Source organism: Trachurus japonicus, chromosome 13 (genome assembly GCF_045865225.1).
Source record: "Trachurus japonicus isolate A0001 chromosome 13, Traja_1.0".
Taxonomy (NCBI): Eukaryota; Metazoa; Chordata; class Actinopteri; order Carangiformes; family Carangidae; genus Trachurus; species Trachurus japonicus.
The window spans coordinates 1192469-1213251 of NC_140919.1; the positions used below are offsets into that span (position 1 = coordinate 1192469).

Sequence of the window (20783 nt, forward strand, 5' to 3'; positions counted from 1 at the left end):
GTTTCCACCTGGTAGAAGGAACATGGTGATGTTGGCTGCATCAAGTCGCCTCCTGGTGGCAGCTTTGAGGTGTGCAACAGGGCGAGGGGCCGATCAGTGATTACTAGTGAGTTCAGAGTGACGTCAGACACAGAGAGCAGAGACAGAGGATCACATCAGTTACAGGAGCTGAAGCAGAATCTCAGCAGCTGCTTTTTACAGGAGCAGACCAACAAATGTCCACAAATACTGAGAGAGAGAACAAGCAAAATGCATGAAGAAACTAGAAACTTCAACTCATCTACAGAACAAAACACACAGATAAATTACATTTTCTAATGTAAAAGAAATCTTCATCATAGTTTACAGCTTTTATCTACAGTAAAGTAGAAACAAATCAAGGATTGTTATTTAATTATGGGATATAATCCCCTATTAAATAGTTTGCTCAGACTGAAGATGTGCAGCACTTGATGAAAATCTTAAAAACAAGTTTCTTTGGAAAAACACAATGTTAAAAAACATTCTGTTGAAAACCTAAAACTGTTAAACATGAGTTGTGTTGTTGTTTCAGGATCCAGCAGCAGAGACCAGACTCTCCTGAACCCAGCTGTCTGTCTTTAAAGAGCGACCACTCAAAAGGAGGGTACATTAACTTTAAAGGAGGACGTGGATCAGCTGATCAGATGTAAGCTGTAACTGACAGTCAGACTCAGGTTATTGTAGAAAAGAACCAGTTTGTACGACGTGTTGTTGGACCAGGTCTGAAACCAAAGTGTCTGTGTCTGTTGTGAACGTCCTCAGGGGACATATAAAGTCCATCTTGTATTATCTCTCTGTCCTGATGTTGACTTGACACTGATTCCTCCACAGAGTGGACCAGGAGAGCTCAGAGGTTCCCAGTGGTCAGTCTGCCCAGCAGCATCAAACACACCTGGACTCCATATTTATGGTGAGGACATGTCCAACAGCTGCTGTTACATCTGTTGTGTTCACCATCATCTCCATGCTGCACTTTGACACCAGTGGATTGTCAGTCTGTCCAACATGGATCTGATGTTTGGCTCCATGGTTTTAGTTTGATGCTGTCACTCATAGAGTTTCTGTTCCAGCTGCTGGAGGAGAACATGGTCACTTTTGTCAAGAACGAGCTGAAGAAGATCCACAAGGCTCTGAGTCCAGATTACCCAGAATGCTCAGGGAGTCAGAGGGAGGATGAGGAGGATGAAGAGCAGAGGAGGAGCATCAGAGAGGCATTAGTGAAGATCACAGTGAACTTCCTGAGGAGGATGAAGCAGGAGGAGCTGGCTGAGCGTCTGCAGAGCAGTAAGAGGATTTCTCTAAAGACTCAACATGATGGACAAATGAGACGTTCACTGACATCAACACATGGAGGGAAACATGTTCATATAGTTGTTATTTAGAGGAATTAAAATGTTATATTTCCTTCATGAATTTTATTGTGTTTTTGTTTATTCAGGACATGCTGCTGCAGTTTCTGGACGTAAACTCAAATCTGCCCTGAAGAAGAAGTTCCAGTGTGTGTTTGAGGGCATCGCTAAAGCAGGAAACCCAACCCTTCTGAACCAGATCTACACAGAGCTCTACATCACAGAGGGAGGGGCTGGAGAGGTCAATGATGAACATGAGGTCAGACAGATTGAAACAGCGTCCAGGAAACCACACAGACCAGAAACAACCATCAGACAAGAAGACATCTTTAAAGCCCCACCTGGAAGAGACCGACCAATCAGAAGAGTGATGACAAAGGGAGTGGCTGGCATTGGGAAAACAGTCTTAACACAGAAGTTCACTCTGGACTGGGCTGAAGACAAAGACAACCAGGACATACACTTCACATTTCCCTTCACCTTCAGAGAGCTGAATGTGCTGAAAGAGAAAAAGTTCAGCTTGGTGGAACTTGTTCATCACTTCTTCTCTGAAACCAAAGAAGCAGGAATCTGCAGCTTTGATCAGTTCCAGGTCGTCTTCATCTTTGACGGTCTGGACGAGTGTCGACTTCCTCTGGACTTCCACAACACTGAGATCCTGACTGATGTGACAGAGTCCACCTCAGTCAACGTGCTGCTGACCAACCTCATCAGGGGGGACCTGCTTCCCTCTGCTCGCCTCTGGATAACCACACGACCTGCAGCGGCCAATCAGATCCCTCCTCAGTGTGTTGACATGGTGACAGAGGTCAGAGGGTTCACTGACCCACATAAGGAGGAGTACTTCAGGAAGAGGTTCAGAGATGAGGAGCAGGCCAGAGAGATCATCTCCCACATCAAGACTTCACGAAGCCTCCACATCATGTGCCACATCCCAGTCTTCTGCTGGATCACTGCTACAGTTCTGGAGGAGCTGTTGAAGACCAGAGAGGGAGGAGAGCTGCCCAAGACCCTGACTGAGATGTACATCCACTTCCTGGTGGTTCATCTAAAACTGAAGAAGGTCAAGTATGATGGAGGAGCTGAGACAGATCCACACTGGAGTCCAGAGAGCAGGAAGATGATTGAGACTCTGGGAAAACTGGCTTTTGAGCAGCTGCAGAAAGGAAACCTGATCTTCTATGAATCAGACCTGACAGAGTGTGGCATCGATATCAGAGCAGCCTCAGTGTACTCAGGAGTGTTCACACAGATCTTTAAAGAGGAGAGAGGCCTGTACCAGGACAAGGTGTTCTGCTTCGTCCATCTGAGTGTTCAGGAGTTTCTGGCTGCTCTTCATGTCCATCTGACCTTCATCAACTCTGGACTCAACCTGATGTCACAACAACAAACAACCTCCCGGTGGTCTCAAGTGTTTGGAGACAAATCAACATCTTTCTACCAGAGCGCTGTGGACGAGGCCTTACAGAGTCCAAATGGACACCTGGACTTGTTTCTCCGCTTCCTCCTGGGTCTTTCACTGAGGACTAATCAGAATCTCCTACGAGGTCTGATGACAAAGACAAGAAGTGACTCACGGTCCAATCAGAAAACAGTCAAGTACATCAAGAAGAAGATTGAAGAGACTCCCTCTGCAGAGAAAAGCATCAAATTGTTCCACTGTCTGAATGAACTGAATGATCGTTCTCTAGTGGAGGAGATCCAACAGTCCCTGAGTTCAGGACGTCTCTCCACAGACAAACTGTCTCCTGCTCAATGGTCGGCTCTGGTCTTCATCTTACTGTCATCAGAAGAAGATCTGGACGAGTTTGACCTGATGAAATACTCTGCTTCAGAGGAGGCTCTTCTGAGGCTGCTGCCAGTGGTCAAAGCCTCCAACAAAGCTCTGTAAGTGTAGGGATAGATGGATTTATTAATCATTATATAAAAACCCTTCAACAGGACAGATATTCAATTCCTTTCTTCTTTAATTCCTCATGATCATTTCTTCAGACTGAGTGGCTGTAACCTCTCAGAGAGAAGCTGTGAAGCTCTGTCCTCCGTCCTCAGCTCCCAGTCCTCTAGTCTGAGACACCTGGACCTGAGTAACAACAACCTGCAGGATTCAGGGGTGAAGCTGCTGTCTGGTGGACTGGAGAGTCCACACTGTAGACTGGAGACTCTCAGGTGAGGATCCATCCAGCTGTTTATCTGATGCCACTTGACCACAGAAGCAGGTGTTGACAGAGGGTTCCTGTGTGTTGTTGTGTGTGTTCAGTCTGTCAGGATGTCTGGTCACAGAGGTAGGCAGTGCTTCTCTGGCCTCAGCTCTGAGCTCCAACCCCTCCCATCTGAGAGAGTTGGACCTGAGCTACAACCATCCAGGAGCCTCAGGAGTGAAGCTGCTGTCTGTTGGACTGGAGGATCCAGACTGGAGACTGGACTCTCTCAGGTATGGAGAGGCTGCTGCAGCCACACACACTGTCTGATAGAGGAGGAGCTGGAACATTTTCTATGGCACCGTTCACACCTGGTCACACCAGGGGCCTCATTTATCAAACAGGGTGTAAAAGTTCTACTAAATCTTGACATATGGCGTACACCTTAAAGCGAAATTCCGGCGTAAGTGTAAACCATGGTCAAACACACTGTAACACCGAGTTAGACCCCCCCTCGAGAGATCAATTTGCCCGACCGCTACATTCACGAGATCCACCAACTTCAGCAAATACCGCAATATCGCCACACACGGCGCTCTCCGGATCCACTGTCTGACCGCAACCAAAACGCCACCATTTGCCCAAAATAATGCTCAGAACTGCACCAAATGTCATCAATAGTACACACAGGGTCCCAGCACGTAGTACGAGTTGTCAAACATCTGCTAGCTTTGCCTGTTTTCTTTAGCAAGGAGATGCAACTCAACTCACCTACTTCTCCTCCGGGAGCCGCTCGTTGGTGAGGAAGCCCTGACGAGTCGATCACCGAGTGCACCGGCAAAAAACGTAAATTTAAAAATGCTCATTTGCGCCTATATCGTGGCCAGCACTCGATAATAATAGTTATAAAGTGATATGCAAGATAAAAAATAAAAAAAACTCTGATTGTATTTCCATGAGGTAATTGTTGATTGAGCTGCGGAACTCCGGTGCACTCGGTGATCGACTCGTCAGGGCTGCTGTTCCTCACATTACGGACGGTGCCGCTATTAAAAAAAAAAAAAAAAAAGCCGGTTCACAGTCACCTGCAGCTGCTGCAGGTGACTGTGAACCGGCTTTTTTTTTTTTTTTTTTTTTTAATAGCGGCACCGTCCGTAATGTGAGGCACAATGTCCATTTGTTGTCAGACCTTCCTTCACGGGGACTAGCTGCTGCAAAACTGGCACATATCAGGCTACTGTAGGCTAAATCCTCCTGTTTATTAATGTTTTTGCTGCGAAATATGACTGAAGGCCCGTATGGAAGTCTGGACGTGTCAACAGGCCCCCATGAGTTGACGGAGCTAATTAAAAAAATAATAACAACCAGTTCTTCTCTCAGAAACATGCGGTTCCAGAAAGGTTTTGCTGCACATAAAGATGTGAGCTATAGGTACCATCCAGATTTAATGACCTATAATTAACAGCCTAAATCATGTTCCATGTTGTTCATCTGGGTTTTCTGAATTCAACAAAGCAAAACAAAGAGAAAAGGCCAGTGCAGAGGGGCAGAGCAGCCTTGATTCTTTCTTGACTCAGAATACAGTTTCCTTTAAAGGAAAGCTTCCATTGTGTGTTTTCTTCATATTGCATTGCAATATCCTGTTTAAAGTGATCATATAATAAACAACTAATCAATACTGTATGCTAATAGATAAAGGAGTGATACTAACCTACAGTAAATGCTTTGAATCTCTTAGATATATCTGTGCAGTATTCTTAATAGACCGGATAGCAGCAGATGATAGAAGGGTCATTACAACCAGAAGAGACAGGAGACTTTTATTATTTAGAGACTTGAGACTTGACTTGGACTCGTGACCAAAGACTTGAGACTTGATGAAGTCTCACCCCTCAAAGACTTGAGACTTGACTTGGACTCGTGACCAAAGACTTGAGACTTGACTTGGACTTGCAAAAAAAGACTTGTGAACATCTCTGAGAGGGGGTCATCATCACCACCACTACGGCTACTCTGCGCTCTTCTCTTCCTCACTGCAGTTCTCTGACTCAGCAGCGGCGTCGCCAATTCCTCCTGTTCTTCAAAAAGCGTGTAAATCATGGTACGCCATGGTCTGACTGGTCGTAAATTTCAGCGCTTTCTCCCGACAGGTTTTGGTTTGAGAGATCCCAAATTAGGCGGAGAAAAGTGCGTACGCACAAAACGGGGGAAAGAGCGTGTAAACGTGTATCCACAATGATAAATGAGGCTGGTATGTGTCTCAGGTGATCCATGCATTGATGACATCAGATCCCATCACTCAGACCATATCCAGAGGTGGTGTAGGTCACAGTGAAGCTCCGCCCACTCCACTGACGTCCTCTGTCTCAGTCTGACTCGTCCCAACACAGTTTATACTGAAGCCAAAATGTGTGTGTTTCAAACATGAGCTGTGCAGCTTTCATCAGTCACAGTGATGAACTACTGGGGTCAGGAGTTTCTCCTCATGATGAAATTGGATTATCTCCCAAGTATGGAAGATTTTAAAGCTAGGATCAAGGACTATTTGACTACTGAATGCACATGTTCTCTCACCGAACGCAGCTGGTGATTATAATGTGTTGATGTGATTTGCTGTTACTGTTTTAGCTGTTTTTATGTTTGTTTTGTTGATGTGGATGTACTGTGCTGCTTTCTTGGCCAGGACCCCCTTGCAAAAGAGATTCTGAATCTCAATGGGATTATTCCTGGTTAAATAAAGGTTAAATTAAAAAAAAAAAAATTAAAAAATGACTTCAGTGTCTCATCATGACTCACTGTGTCATATTCAGGAGAAGAGATGTCAGTGATGAAAGCAGCTGTTGGCAGCTGTGCTCTGAGTCTCTCCAGATGTTTGGATCAGACTTTATTTCAGAGTGTATCAGGAAACATTTCAGCTGCAGCTGGTTGAACTGCTCCTGAACCAACAGAGTGTTTGACCTGAACAGTCCCAGAGACTGTAGACACCTGTTGAGTGTGGACACACTAATAACAACACAGCAACAAGAATCAAAGCATGTCCACTGCTCAGAGACATTCGTCTCCCAGCGTCTCCAACCAAGGAGGAAATAAGAGACAGAAACCAGGCGGCACCATCAGGTCTCTGTCTGGTCAGATATTGATGATCAATAATCAGCTCAGTCTCTCTGAGATCCTGGTCTTGTCTTGATGAGATGTGTTGTTGTGTTGAGGAGACAGTCAATCACAGTGTGACATCCAGATGTCCTCACTGTCCAGAGGCCTGGAGCTGTCAATCAGAAGAAAGTGAGTGTAGTGAACAGTGTAATAATCAGTGTTTGTGGCTGAATGTGTGTGTGATCAAACAGCTGTTTTCAGACTGTGTGTGTGCTGACTCCAGATCAGATGAAGCCACAAAGTGGCTCCTTAATGAAAGTCTCCAGCAGCTGGAGCTTCACTTCCTGTCTGAGTCCATGTGCTCTGAGCTGAGCCTGCTTCTCTCTGCTCTACAGTTTCTCTGCTTCCTCTGGACTCTGACTTCAAGTCCAGTCAAAATGTGTGGACAGGTTTGATGGAGCTCAGGACTGGTCCTGAGGACGGCTGCTTTATTCCACATGATGTGACTGATCTCAGTGAGTCAGTGTGTTGCAGCTGATCTGTGTGAAGACCAGATAGTGCAGCAGATTAATTGCATATTTCAAGAGAATCGTTCATTTTGGTATAAAAGCATGAAATTTGGTACACATACTCTCTAAGGGTCACTTTTTGGGAAAAAGATGTTGGCCATGCAAAAATTCAAAATGGCGGCCATTTTTTCAAGATGTTCTGTATTTAGTCTAGTAGGAAGAGGGGGGTATCATGTATCCCCTGAAAATATACTTCTAAACAGTGTTTCTAGATTAGAAAAAATGTGTAGAAAATGATGAGCTATGTCAAAAAGTTGTCAGAATGTCCCATGTATCATTTTTATGCAAATTAGTGCCGCCATTATTGAAAAAACCTAATTTCACTATATCTCAGCCAATATTGCAGATAACTGAACAAATAAGGTGTCTAGACCCATGTTTTGAGGGTCAGAGATCATAATAAAACTATTCATAAAGTGATCACATGTTGGTGGCATGCTAGTAAGCAAACCTAACCCTTTTACCAATTACAAAACGCCAATATTGGAGATACCAAATAAGGTGTCTAGACAGAGGTTGTTGTGTGTTTAACCAAGGTTTATTTGGATCAAACATCATAATAGAACTCTTCTTGATGTGACCACTCTTCTCTTTCCCATGCCAGATGAACAGTCAAGTAAATGGTTCTCCACTGTGCATCACTCATCATCGTTTTCACTGAAATCATCAGAGTTAAACTCATCCTCTCCTTCCTCTTTCTCCTCCTCTTCCTGTCCATGCTCCCCATTGTCATGGGATGAACCAGTGAAGTTGGTAGGATAGGACCACAGGACCATCATCATAGGGTTTTGGTTTTTCCAGAATAGGTTCATCAGCTCGCTTGTACAAGGCGACACGGTAGTTCACACGTCAGGCATGTGGCTTCAGAGCAGAGTGTCACGGAGGAAGGCGAGCCAGGTCAACCTTAGACTTGCAAGTGAGTTTCCTGTCCTCCCCCACCATGTTACGTTGCAACTTGGCACGGAAAACATCCACTGAAGACTCACAACTCTGTCCAGACATCAGACAGGTGAATTGCTCCAACTGCCTCAGCATCTCAGGCTTGACACTCTAGCAGAGTTGACTGAATACGTGAAACCTGGGATTCTTCTTCAAGGGCCCAACTTCCTTCTCCCTTTGATAGCACTGGTACAGTCTTCTCCACTGAACACATAGAACCCAAGAAGAGTGGTGCGGTTGTCTTCTCCCAGGGATTCTGCAAGCTCAGAGATGTTGAGAAGTTGTTGGTGTTGGGTTAAAGAAGCTCCCTAGATCTTCACACTGTAGGGGTCTGATGAAGTCAGCTTTAGCAGCTTTGCCCACAGCTTCTGCTCGTACTGTAACACGTCCATCTCAACATCAGTGGGGACAGATGCACCGGAAGCCAGGCAGTAGTAGTATTGCAGAATCCCTGGAAGAAGACAACCGCGTCACTCTTCTTGGGTTCTATGTGTTCAGTGGAGAAGACTGTACCAGTGCCATCAAAGGGAGAAGGAAGTTGGGCCCTTGAAGAAGAATCCCAGGTTTCACGTATTCAGTCAACTCAGTGACTGCTAGAGTGTCAAGCCTGAGATGCTGAGGCAGTTGGAGCATCAGTGGATGTTTTCCGTGCCAAGTTGCTACGTAACATGGTGGGGGAGGACAAGAAACTCACTTGCAAGTCTAAGGTTGCTTTCACACCTAACCAAGTGGACTCGAGTTCGCTTGGGGGGCTGAAAGTTGCAACATTGTTGCATTATCACTTGGTTCGGTTCCGCGTTCACACTGCAACTTCTGAACCGCACCAAACTTGCGCCCCAAGCGCACCAAACTTTCTGAGCGTCAAAAGTCGACGTCACTCCGCTCGCGACTGACAGACCTGCTGGGTAACAGTAAACATGGAGCAGCATGTGAAGTTGGCTGTTTGGGGGATGTTGTTTCTTTTTTTTATGTACCAATTGCACTTGGCTCAGCAAGCCGTGCTGTACGACCACCATGTAAGGCAGCGAAGCAGAGCGCATTTCGCTCTTACTACTGCACTGAGGACGGAGAAACGGTACCAGAGGAAAAGACGGAGACTGGTGAGAGATGTCGAGTTGTTGGCGTTGTTGCTACACAGACGGCGGACAAGATATGTAACCTAACAATAAAATAACCTATGCATTACGTATGTGTTTAGCAGTGGCGGCCTTAGACAGCTGGGGGCCCGTTTCAATATTTCATATGAGGCCCTATACCCTGTTAAACATCAAATTATTTGCCAGCTATGTGCCCATGTGTCGCTGATGCTTTAAACCCTGAAAGGACGCAGTAAACGCGCTATGCATCCCAGGTACGCACAACACAGTAAGTGTTAAAATCACTATCAGGGCAAGAAACCAGGACTTAGCAGAAAAAACGAGGACTGAAGTTGGTTTTCATCAAAAAGCAAAATCATTATGTAGCCTACATTTTCAGACAAACTACAGGCTTTAACAATATTCTGAATTTAAATTGGCAACAAAAGTAATGAGAGCAAAGTGCTCCGCGTTATTTCAGCACCACGGACAAGGAAAGGACGAGACATGCGGACAGACAGACAGACGTCTACAGGTGCTGCTGCGGTGCTGGAGCAGCAGACAGACAGCTGTCTCCTCCATTATTAAAATCTGTAAATAAGCTGCGAATAATATCACATTTTAGTTGTGCTCTCGCTGTGTTTTATTTCTCTGTTAAGTTAGGACATACTCATAGATCGCCTGTTTGGAGGCATTTTAACCCGAGGAAAAAAAGAAAAGAGGAGGAAAGTGATTGACAGACGTCAATCATTACGCAAATGGGCGCACGTCAGGAGGAAAGCAGGAAAAACAAAAGGACATTAGAAACGCTAAGAGAAAAGGAATAATACTGGGAGAAGGAAAACGAGGGTCTATTGATAGTTTGCGGGCCGTTTTCAAAGGTAAGCCTACGTTGTTATTGATATTTCCTGCCTATTGTTAAATAGGAGCGATTAACCTACAGTCGCGGTGTGGCATGATACGCGCATCAGTGGTTGTAGAGCGGATCAGGGGTCGAGTGTGTGACCGCACGGTGGACAGAGCTGTTTGTGTGTGTGGTGGATGTAGGCCTGTGTGTGTGTATGATAACGGTTGAAACATATAAGGCCGCCTATGGTGTTTAGTCCGCTGAGCTTTCACACTGCATACGAACCGAACCAGGGTTCACTTGCAAACGGACCGAGACCCCCGTTTTCAAGCGGACCAGAGTTCGTTTGTTTGATCCGCACCAGAGTTCGTATGAGCTTTCACACCTGCCCAAACGAACCGGACTATCCGAGCAAACGAACTCTGGTCCGTTTAAAGCGGACCAAAGGAGGACAGTGTGAATGCGCCCTAAGGTTGACCTGGTTAGCCTTCCTCAATGACACTCTGCTCTGAAGCCACATGGCTGACGTGTGAACTACCGTGTCGCCTTGTACAAGCGAGCTGATAAACCTATTCTGGAAAAACCAAAACCCTATGATGATGGTCCTGTGGTCCTATCCTACCAACTTCACTGGTTCATCCCATGACAATGGGGAGCATGGACAGGAAGAGGAGGAAAAAGAGGAAGGAGAGGATGAGTTTAACTCTGATGATTTCAGTGAAAACGATGATGAGTGATGCATAGTGGAGAACCATTTACTTGACTGTTCATCTGGCATGGGAAAGGGAAGAGTGGTCACATCAAGAAGAGTTCTATTATGATGTTTAATCCAAATAAACCTTGGTTAAACACACAACAACCTCTGTCTAGACACCTTATTTGGTATCTCCAATATTGGCGTTTTGTAATTGGTAAAAGGGTTAAGTTTGCTTACTAGCATGCCACCAACATGTGATCACTTTATGAATAGTTTTATTATGATCTCTGACCCTCAAAACATGGGTCTAGACACCTTATTTGTTCAGTTATCTGCAATATTGGCTGAGATATAGTGAAATTAGGTTTTTTCAATAATGGCGGCACTAATTTGCATAAAAATGATACATGGGACATTCTGACAACTTTTTGACATAGCTCATCATTTTCTACACATTTTTTCTAATCTAGAAACACTGTTTAGAAGTATATTTTCAGGGGATACATGATACCCCCCTCTTCCTACTAGACTAAATACAGAACATCTTGAAAAAATGGCCGCCATTTTGAATTTTTGCATGGCCAACATCTTTTTCCCAAAAAGTGACCCTTAGAGAGTATGTGTACCAAATTTCATGCTTTTATACCAAAATGAACGATTGTCTCACTAATCTGCTGCACTAAGAGAAGAACAGAGTCATTGATCATGAGATCCTGATCCGTCCTGTCACTGTGATCAGATGGTTTCTATTAGAGCTCCTTCATCCACTCACTGCTGCTGTGGCTCCTGTGGAAACCTGCTCACAGCCTCATTCTTCAGCTTCCTGTGGAGTTTTCTTCAGACAAACACAAGTTGTGTTCACACTAGGGTTTGCACAGACTAGTCGACTAGTCGACTTTACTGCTCCACAATGACGTTTTGAGCTGGACGTCGACTAGTCGCTGATCATGTGACAGTAGCGGCTTGAAACAACAGCTGAGTGGCTGAATGAAAAAAATATGAGCGCCGTCAAGCTGGATAGAACCAGATCGTACCAGACAGGAAGTCGGGCACAGAAAAGGCGAGAGAATCCGGTCAATTTTCAAAATAAAATAAATGATGATTAAGTTTGCTTGTCCGTCTATAAATATTTGTCAGTTGCGTCTGCACTCAAGACACACATCCATACAGCGGTAGAGACAGACCCGTGTGTGTGGAAAACCGAGCAGCCTCCAGACGGGTCGATGTTTGACCGGCGTGGAGAGAGAGAGCAGGAGAAGCTGCTGCCTGCGAGACCGGCCAACATGTACGTACTTGTCACGCATTCTGACCTCCTAGTACGCTTGTACGATTCTATGTTCTAAAATACGCATATTGTTTGATCTCGTATTTCGCTAATTTTCAATCAAGTTGTCACCAGTCTTGTTGTCACTGAAGATCATGCTCCGGCAGGGCTGGACTGGGACAAAAATTCAGCCCGGGCATTTTCTGTCCAGACCAGCCCACTACATTATCACACAGCGTAGAAGTCCACAATTCTTGCGGCGTCTTCTCTAACGCATACTACAAAGGAGAGTCATATTCTTTGATAGCAGTTAACAAATAAAGCGTGTAGCTATGAACTCAAGGACTAAAATTGATCAATCAATACATCTTTATTCATTATAGTGTCAAATCACAACAGAAATTATGTCATGACTAGAGGTGGGCGCTACCTCTACCAATTGGGGGGGGGGGGGAGATAAGGACAAACAGGGACAATAATAACAAAATATCCTGACAAATAATCTAAATAGAAACATATTACAGACAGTAGCAGCATTAGAGCTGGAACTTATTAAAAGGTGACTCAGTCATTATGAAACCATAGAGAATTGGGGAAAAAAAGTCTAAGAATTACAGGTCTGAATATGCATTCTCATATGTGTATGTGCACAAGTATGTATTGCCCTACTTCCTCGTCCGCAGACAGCCAGCTCCACTCTCACCAAATTTGTGACCTGCAAGAAACAGCAAACAGAACTTGTACTCAGTATTTTTGTACTGACAAGTATATGTAGCCAAGTAGCCTTTTTGTGACGTGGTGACACCTAGTGAACAAATTTATCTGTCATGAAGGATGACTTAAAAGTCTCAAAAGAGGCCTAAGGCCTACTGCATTCCTGTTAATTGAACTTAAAAGATATGCAGATGTTTGAATTTAAAATCATCATCTCTAATGCTTCAACAAGGATATACCGGTAATCATAATCAAACCTTTTTTTCTTTCTTTTTTTTTTTTTTTTTAGATCTGAGACAAAACAAGTTGCATAAACTCACAAAGTCAAGATGAAGGTCTCAGATATGATGGATGACTCCTTCAACTCTGGGCTAATATGTTGTCACATGTTAGAAAAATAACTGCTTCAATCCCTGAGGAGCTACGTTAGCATTAGCGGCAGCTGCATTCACCAGTATGCAGTTAGTTATCACATTCAATGTAAAAACGTTTGTTTTGGACATGTCTCAAAAGTGTAGCCTAGCCAGCCCCAGGCTAATGTTACTTGCCTCCACTCGCTCATCGTCGGGTCCTCCTCGCTCGTCTCCCGGCGCAGCAGCACCTGTGGCTGCTGGGGGGTGGGGGGGCGGTGGTGATCCCCGGCATAGACAAATGATCAAGAGGGAGGGGAGGGGCGGGCCAACGAGAGCTGAGAGATTTCATTGGACTAGCCCAATGTCCTTCAAGAAAATCAACCAATGGCCCACGTTTAGTGTCTCAGATACCGTTGCGGTCGATAAAAAACTATATCCTTTTTTTTTTATTATTATGACAGTACTGGGCCGGCCCAAATATGTGCATCGGCCCACCGGGCATTGCCCGGTATGCCAGATGGCCAGTCCAGCCCTGTGCTCCGGTGCCACACAGATCTGTGCGTAAGCGGAGTGCTTTCGGCCAATCAGAACGCTTCATTTTCACTCAACCACCCGCCCTCCTCCGAGCTTTGAGCCTCAGTTAAGGTCTTTGCACACTGAGTCCGTTTTTTGTCCTAAATTGCCGCACGTCAAAAAATAAATTTGACCTCATGTTGTGTCAATCATGTTTACACACCGAGTCCCAAACTTTCGTCCGTCATTAAACTTTTCGGAACAGGTTCGATTTAATGCGTTTTTCACATCCGTGAAAAGTCTTTTGACCAATCACATCAGAGTGTCGAGGCTGGAGAGGGAGAGAGAGGGGGAGAGGGGGGGGGGATCACCGCTGAGTGTCTGTGTCTGTCACTGTCTGTGTCTGTGTGTGTGCGTGCGCCAGCCGCTGTTCACGTGTGTGTGTGTGTGTGTGTGTGTGTCTGTGTGTGTGTGTGCGCCAGCCGCTGTTCAGGATCATGGAAATTGTCCGTCTTCTGTTTAATGTGTGAGCTAATAATCAATATCTATCCAACTGGACCACTGACATCCTATAATAACCAGTTGAAGTGATGATGATAGTTCCGCTGCTCATTAACAAGCAGCAGATCCTCTACTGGCTCCTCTCAGACACATTTTCTCTTTCATTTCTCTACAAGTGAGAGAACCACAAAGTGCATCACTGCGTGACGATTTTTGTCTCCCTCTCCGAAATTTGGAACACAAAATAAAAACGCATGCGAATAAAACGCAACGGACTCAGTGTGCAAGGAGCCTGTGCGTAACGTTTTTTGTCGGATGACGGATACGAAAAACGCATGTGAAAAAAACTGACTCAGTGTACAAAGACCTTTAGGCTTGGGTGAAAGGACAGAACCGCACGACGCCGACATTTAACCATATAAATGACGGCGCTTGCGAACGTCCGTGTCACCGTGTCAGCGACTGTTTGGTGCGTGTGTGGCTGCAATGTCACTGCTGACTAACAAGCAGCTGTTGTTGTTGATGTGTAGCGCTACCTGGGTGTCCGCGGGTCATTCCGACATACCGCCACTCCGACATTGACGTCTAATTGTCGTAATGGCGGCACTTCCATTAATTGAAAACGTCCCACCACTCCGACAATTTTTGTTTCCATTGTCGGAATGGCGGTACTTTACTTTTTTGGAAACGTCCCGCCATTCCGACATAAGGTCAATTTGTGTAGGTTAATAATGATCACCGCCTCCCTGCCTGCCCATTCGATTATAAAATGCATTATTATTATTATTATTATTATTATTATTATTATTATTATTATTATTATTGGCGCTGTGCTACTTAGTTTGCAGCTGTGGTCGAGAGAGCTAGAGAGTTAATGGAGAGAGGGACCGCTACGCCGGTGAATCAGATCAGTGATGTTGTTTTTTATTGTATCACAGTGGTTACAGTACGTTCAACAGGATCAGTGGTTCTCATGGGGGTCCTGGACCCCTGCATATTTTTGATCTCTCCTGTAGCCTGGCCGGGCCGTAAAACACATATTTTGACTACTTTGTGCTGTTGCTATTTTTTTTTTTTGGATGGATGGATGGACCTTTCGTTTCCTTTGGATTTTTGTGCGTATTATGGAGCCGTCCTGGTCCATGTTTGTAAGCCTTTTTACCAGGAGTAAATTCCCAAAAGTTGCAACAACTTGTAGTGATACACTGGGTTTTGCCTGGCCAGCTGGGGTAGTTGATTTGCAGGTTTGCTCCCCAGGTTTTTTTCATTGTGTATTAGGCCAGGAAATGATCAATTATCCTTGTGGTTTGCGCACGGGGACGTGCGGACCTTTAATGAATGAATGAATGTTTCTTTTTTGCTGTAAGTTGTGTGCGTAATGCGTAAAAGTTCATTAGTGGGACCGAGGGTTTAAATGGAGAAGTGACGTGGTGAGAGGGGAGGAGAGGCGGCATAGTGGATTATTTTTCCCGGTGGATTACCCTGTGGATCATAACGGCCCGTTTGGACACCTCACAGCCCGTTTTCAGCCAAGCGGGACGAGGGAGAGGACTGGTGGTCACCTCGGCAGAGCTGCGGCGTCTCTCCCGTATGGACAATAGGACAAACAAACTCTCTCTCACTCACCCTCACCACGCACCAACACACACACACACACACTGACTGTGAGCTCGCGCACCCCCGCATACACGCCGGCACGGACAGTGACAGTGCGCTCGCGCACCCACACACACACTCATTCCCACTCGGACTTAATGGACAGCGGGAGGGGGGGAGGGCTTTCGGGTTCTGTTGATCTGTGTGTAATAGTTTATTATATGCCGCCTGTGATGGGCACGTTTTGAGTTCAGTGAAATACAGAGACTCTTCCCTGGACGCACCAGTAGCGCGAGCCTAGATCCGCCTGCAGCAGTTGTGCCAGTTCCCCTTATATCCTTATTGTAAGGGAAATTGTTACAAACTGACATCGGAGTGTGTGATTGTACATGGCGAGACTTTGTGTTTGTTTAATTATTAAGCTTCCACTGACTGTATCACATCTGTACACATGTCTTAAAACATGAAAAAAAAAAAAAAACCATACACACATACACCTTACCGCCGCTCGGAGTAACGCACATTTCCTTATGGAAATTAAAGCCTTGTCGGAATGGTGGTATGTCTGAATAGTAGAATGTCGGAATGGCAGCATGTAACCCGCTACCTGCAGCAACAACAACAGTCGCTGCAGCTTCTACTGAGAGCTGGGGTCAGACGTAACGCACCTGAGACACACACACGGACCGACCAGCTTCTACTGAGAGCTGGGGTCAGACGTAACGCACCTGAGACACACACACGGACCGACCAGCTTCTACTGAGAGCTGGGGTCAGACGTAACGCACCTGAGACACACACACGGACCGACCGCGCAGATGTCGCAGACATCGTTGAACTTTTCACACTAATGAAAAAAAAACTACCGTTGTGTTGTGTGACGGCAGATACAGAAGCAGGTTTAAAGTTAGAGAGGGAGAAGGAGGAGGTGAGGGAGTGAGGGGGGGGGGGCAGACAGGCAGGTGAGGGGGGGAGAAGGGGAGAGAGGCTGGTGAATGAGAAAGGCAGATAAACTACAGTATTTTATTTTTGACCAAATGTTCTTGTTGTTGACTTGTGGATAATGAAATAATTATTGTCCTGTGCTATTATAATACCCTGAAATGTTGATATCATGACATGTTTACAATACTGCAGTAAATGTCATGGCTTGTTATTAAGGCAGCCTAATGTCATATTATGATATTATGACATCCCTAGCAAAGCACAGAGAGTAGAACAGTAGTTGAATGACAGTTAATCTACAGTCAAATTGAACGTGGGTGAAGAAATAGAGCATTTTCTAAACACATGTTCTCCTCTTCTTCTTCTTTCCTGGTGCATTGTGGGATATCTGGGCTGGTCAGCTCCACCTGTTGTGTCTTCATCTTCTTTGCTGTGACGTGTGTTTGTGCAGCTTGAGAGTCAGAGAGTGAAAGTGTGTGTCTCACACTGCAGTGACATGACATGGAGAAAAGACATGATGAAGTGTTTCCTCCTGGTCTCCTCCTGCTCTGTATCATCACTAGATAAAGACTCCAGCTCCTTCTTCTCTGTGCTCAGTGTTCATCCAGACATACCAGCCTCCATGTGAACACAGTGATAAAACAGTGTGTGTGTGAGAGCCATGTAATGTCCATGTGTGCATGTGTAGCAGTTGTGAAATGGTTGCTTATAGGCTGAAGGATGACAACACCATGGATCTGAGTTGGTTCATTTATTCTGCAAAGGCAGCACAGGGGCAGAGTCAGGAAACACACAGCTGCAGGTAGAAACAGTCTGCCTCCACAACAAGAGCAGCCAGAGTTTGTTCCTCTTTTGCTGCTCTTTACTGTATTGTATGTCACAATAAAATATAAAGGAATAAATAAATAGTAATAATAATTTTAGAGAAAAGATACTCTCCTGAATAGAAACTAAAATAATCACATGAAATTAATATGTCTATAACCCACTTGTAAATAATAATCATTAGAAAAACAGAATAAAAATCACCATGAAATGATCAAATAAAAATATTCCATACTTTTCCTCCACACAAGGACAATAATAAAAACTGAAATAATGTGTGCTCTAGTGACGTTTTTACAGCTCTGACCAGACTCAACTCTCATATATTTACCACAAACACATCTCAGAAATCACATTTCAAAGCATTTTTCAGACAAAAGGCACCTGCAAAGGCAGCACAGGGGCAGAGTCAGGAAACACACAGCTGCAGGTAGAAACAGTCTGCCTCCTACGACAGGCCACAAAACACACACACGGCAGACGTCACGTTAAACCCAAACTACAGCCGCTTTTTCACCGTAAAACACAATTAAAAACACGGCAACACATTAATAAAAGCTGTCGTTACTTTAGCGCACAGTTTCAACCGCATTACATGACAGTTTAAGTGCATATTTTACAGAGCAACGTGAGAGCTTCACAACACGTCTTACCACAACAAGAGCAGCCAGAGTTTTGCCGGGAGTTTGGTCCGACGTCGCCCACATCCCCCTTAGTGTGTTACCCCAATATCGCTCCCCCTTGCTACAGGTGAAGATGGAACTTAGAAATAGAAGTGATATAAAACAAAGCAGGAAATTCTAACTGGTTTTAGATAGTGTTAGCATCGAGCAGGTTTTGAGAATGTTCACCATAATGAATGATAAAAATAAAGAACTAATGAGTATAATGAATGATCAGATGAATAAAACAAAGTAAAGATTGACCCAGCTACACATGCTGACAGAGAAGGTGCTGCTCTGACCCCCCTCCTCCTTTCAGGGTGGAGCCTGCTGGAGTCCCATGGTTGACACCAGGTCTGAGGAAGTGTAAGTCTGTTTTTACTTTGATTCATGGAAACAAAGCAGCACATTCAACCATCTTCACACTGTCACATCACTGACCTCATGAGTCTTCATCAAACTGTCAATAACTGATCACATGATCAATAACTGCAGCTGTGTCTTGTTCTCTCCATCAGATTCCTGTCCACTCACAATCGACACAAACACAGTGAACACAAAGATCAAACTGTCTGACAACAACAGGAAGGCAACACGTGTGGAGGAGCATCAGTCATATCCTGATCATCCAGACAGATTTGACTGGTTTCCTCAGCTGCTGTGTTCAACTGGTCTGACTGGTCGCTGCTACTGGGAGGTCGAGAGGAGAGGAAACGTTGAAATATCAGTGAGTTACAGAGGAATCAGAAGGAAAGGAGACAGTGGAGACTGTTGGTTTGGAGGGAACGATCAGTCCTGGAGTCTGAGCTGCTATGGTGATGGTGGTTACACAGTCTATCACAATAAGAGAGAGACACCTATCACCTCCTCCTCCTCCTCCTCCTCCTCCTCCTCCTCCTCCTCCTCCTCCTCCTCCTCTGTCTCTAACAGAGTAGCAGTGTATGTGGACTGTCCTGCTGGCTCTCTGTCCTTCTACAGAGTCTCCTCTGACTCACTGATCCACCTCTACACCTTCAACACCACCTTCACTCAACCTCTCTATCCTGGGTTCTGGATCTGTCCTGGTTCCTGGTTGAGTCTGTGTTGAGTGCATCAGAGTCTCCTCCTGTCACAGAAACCTTCTCACTGTTGAACAGACAGTTCAGTCTCTACATGTCTGTCTCTGTCTCTGTCTCTCACTCACGTTTTCACATTCATGGATTAAACCAGTTGATGTTTTAAACTCTTCTCAGTGATTCTTGTAAACTTCTTCTTGTTTTTCAGGTCCAGAGATGGCAAAAGTACCCAGATTCTTTACTTGAGTAGAAGTAAAATTACCTGTGTAAAAAACGACTTAAGTAAAAGTGAAAGTACTGATCCAAATATCTACTCAAGTAAAAGTAAAAAGTACAGGCTTTGAAATTTACTCAAAAGTATTATTAAAAGTAAAAAGTATTTCTATTACACGATTCACTGCAAAACAAATAACCACATGATAATTAATCTTGAATCCATTTCATCAATGTTATTGTTTGAACAAACATTGTTCACATAGCCTAAGTTTACTTGCCGGACACAAGATGTATCCTAATCTACTTCACTATGGTCAGTTGTAGGCATTTGTATTGTACACTTCAGGTTTACACATCACACTTATGAACATTACATTTTGGACCAGGATTGGCTCCTATACCAATTAATCAACTTTTTTAATATCACATCAGGCAACAATTGTTTCTCACTGTACAGGTGGTGTGAATGGCACACCTAGGGACTACATATGAAAATAACTACGCTTCATTAGGCTATCTGGTAAAAAAAAAATACACCCCCCCCCCCCCGTGCGCTCAGTGGATTGAGACACTTTAGGAGGGTTATTATTTATGGTCCTCTTCCACTAGCGCGACTTGGCTCTATTCGGTTTTTTTTTTTGGTTTTTTTTTGGCTTTTCCACTAGTAGCCTACTCAAGCGCGACGTCCAACACGAGAATCAAACCTGCTAATTCTAAAAACCCAGCGGCAGCAGCGGCCACTGATCTGTACTGAGACTGTTGTTGTTCTGTCACCTGAGTTCACTGACTGCTGTGTGAGTGAGTTTGGAGCTGATGAGAAAAAAAGAGAAAAAAAAGAGAGCGAGACGACCCGGCGGCGTGATATGACGACCCCGACCCCGCTGAGGAGGAACTATGAAGACTCAGCTCAAGTCGAGCTGTAATTTTATTTTGCCGTAAATGTATTTTGCCGCGGAAACCCCAAGGGCGTCAGTTTACTTTGAAAAGTGGTGGGGACATATGCGCACCCAACCCCCCCACCCCCCCGACGCCGCCGCAAGCGTGGACCCTGGACCCGATGCGGCTGGACTCACGAGCATTTTTTTTTTTTTTTTAATTCTCCGCCAGACCGCAGCAAAAAAAAGAAAAAGAAGAAGAAGCCCGTAGTTGTGTTTAGAGACGTGACAGGTGGAGCATGACAAGCTGGTGATCAGCTGTGGTCATTGAATTGTTAGACTACACTACAGTAGGTCATTTCAATTTGCGCATCTGTGTTTTTTCCTTTTTATTTTTTTTATAACATCTATGCGCATCGAGAGTGAGTGAGAAACAGAGAAACAGCGGGTGCACACCAGATGATTGCCAAGCGGCAAAAACTGAAACGAGACGGTTAATGAGAGGAAAAACACAGAATATACAATATAGCCTATG

At 44.8% G+C, this 20783-nt stretch overlaps 1 protein-coding gene across 1 annotated transcript; it reads left to right on the plus strand.

Annotated features, from left to right (window-relative positions):
• The first annotated feature begins 827 nt into the window (after positions 1-827).
• LOC146975203 (protein NLRC3-like) lies at positions 828-19204 on the plus strand. Its single transcript, XM_085794707.1, has 5 exons — positions 828-1305; positions 1460-3257; positions 3363-3536; positions 18422-18468; positions 18621-19204. The coding sequence occupies exons 1-5, from the start codon at positions 1062-1064 to the stop codon at positions 19187-19189; spliced, it is 2832 nt and encodes a 943-aa protein (XP_085650833.1). The 5' UTR covers positions 828-1061; the 3' UTR covers positions 19190-19204.
• Positions 19205-20783: the final 1579 nt, after the last annotated feature.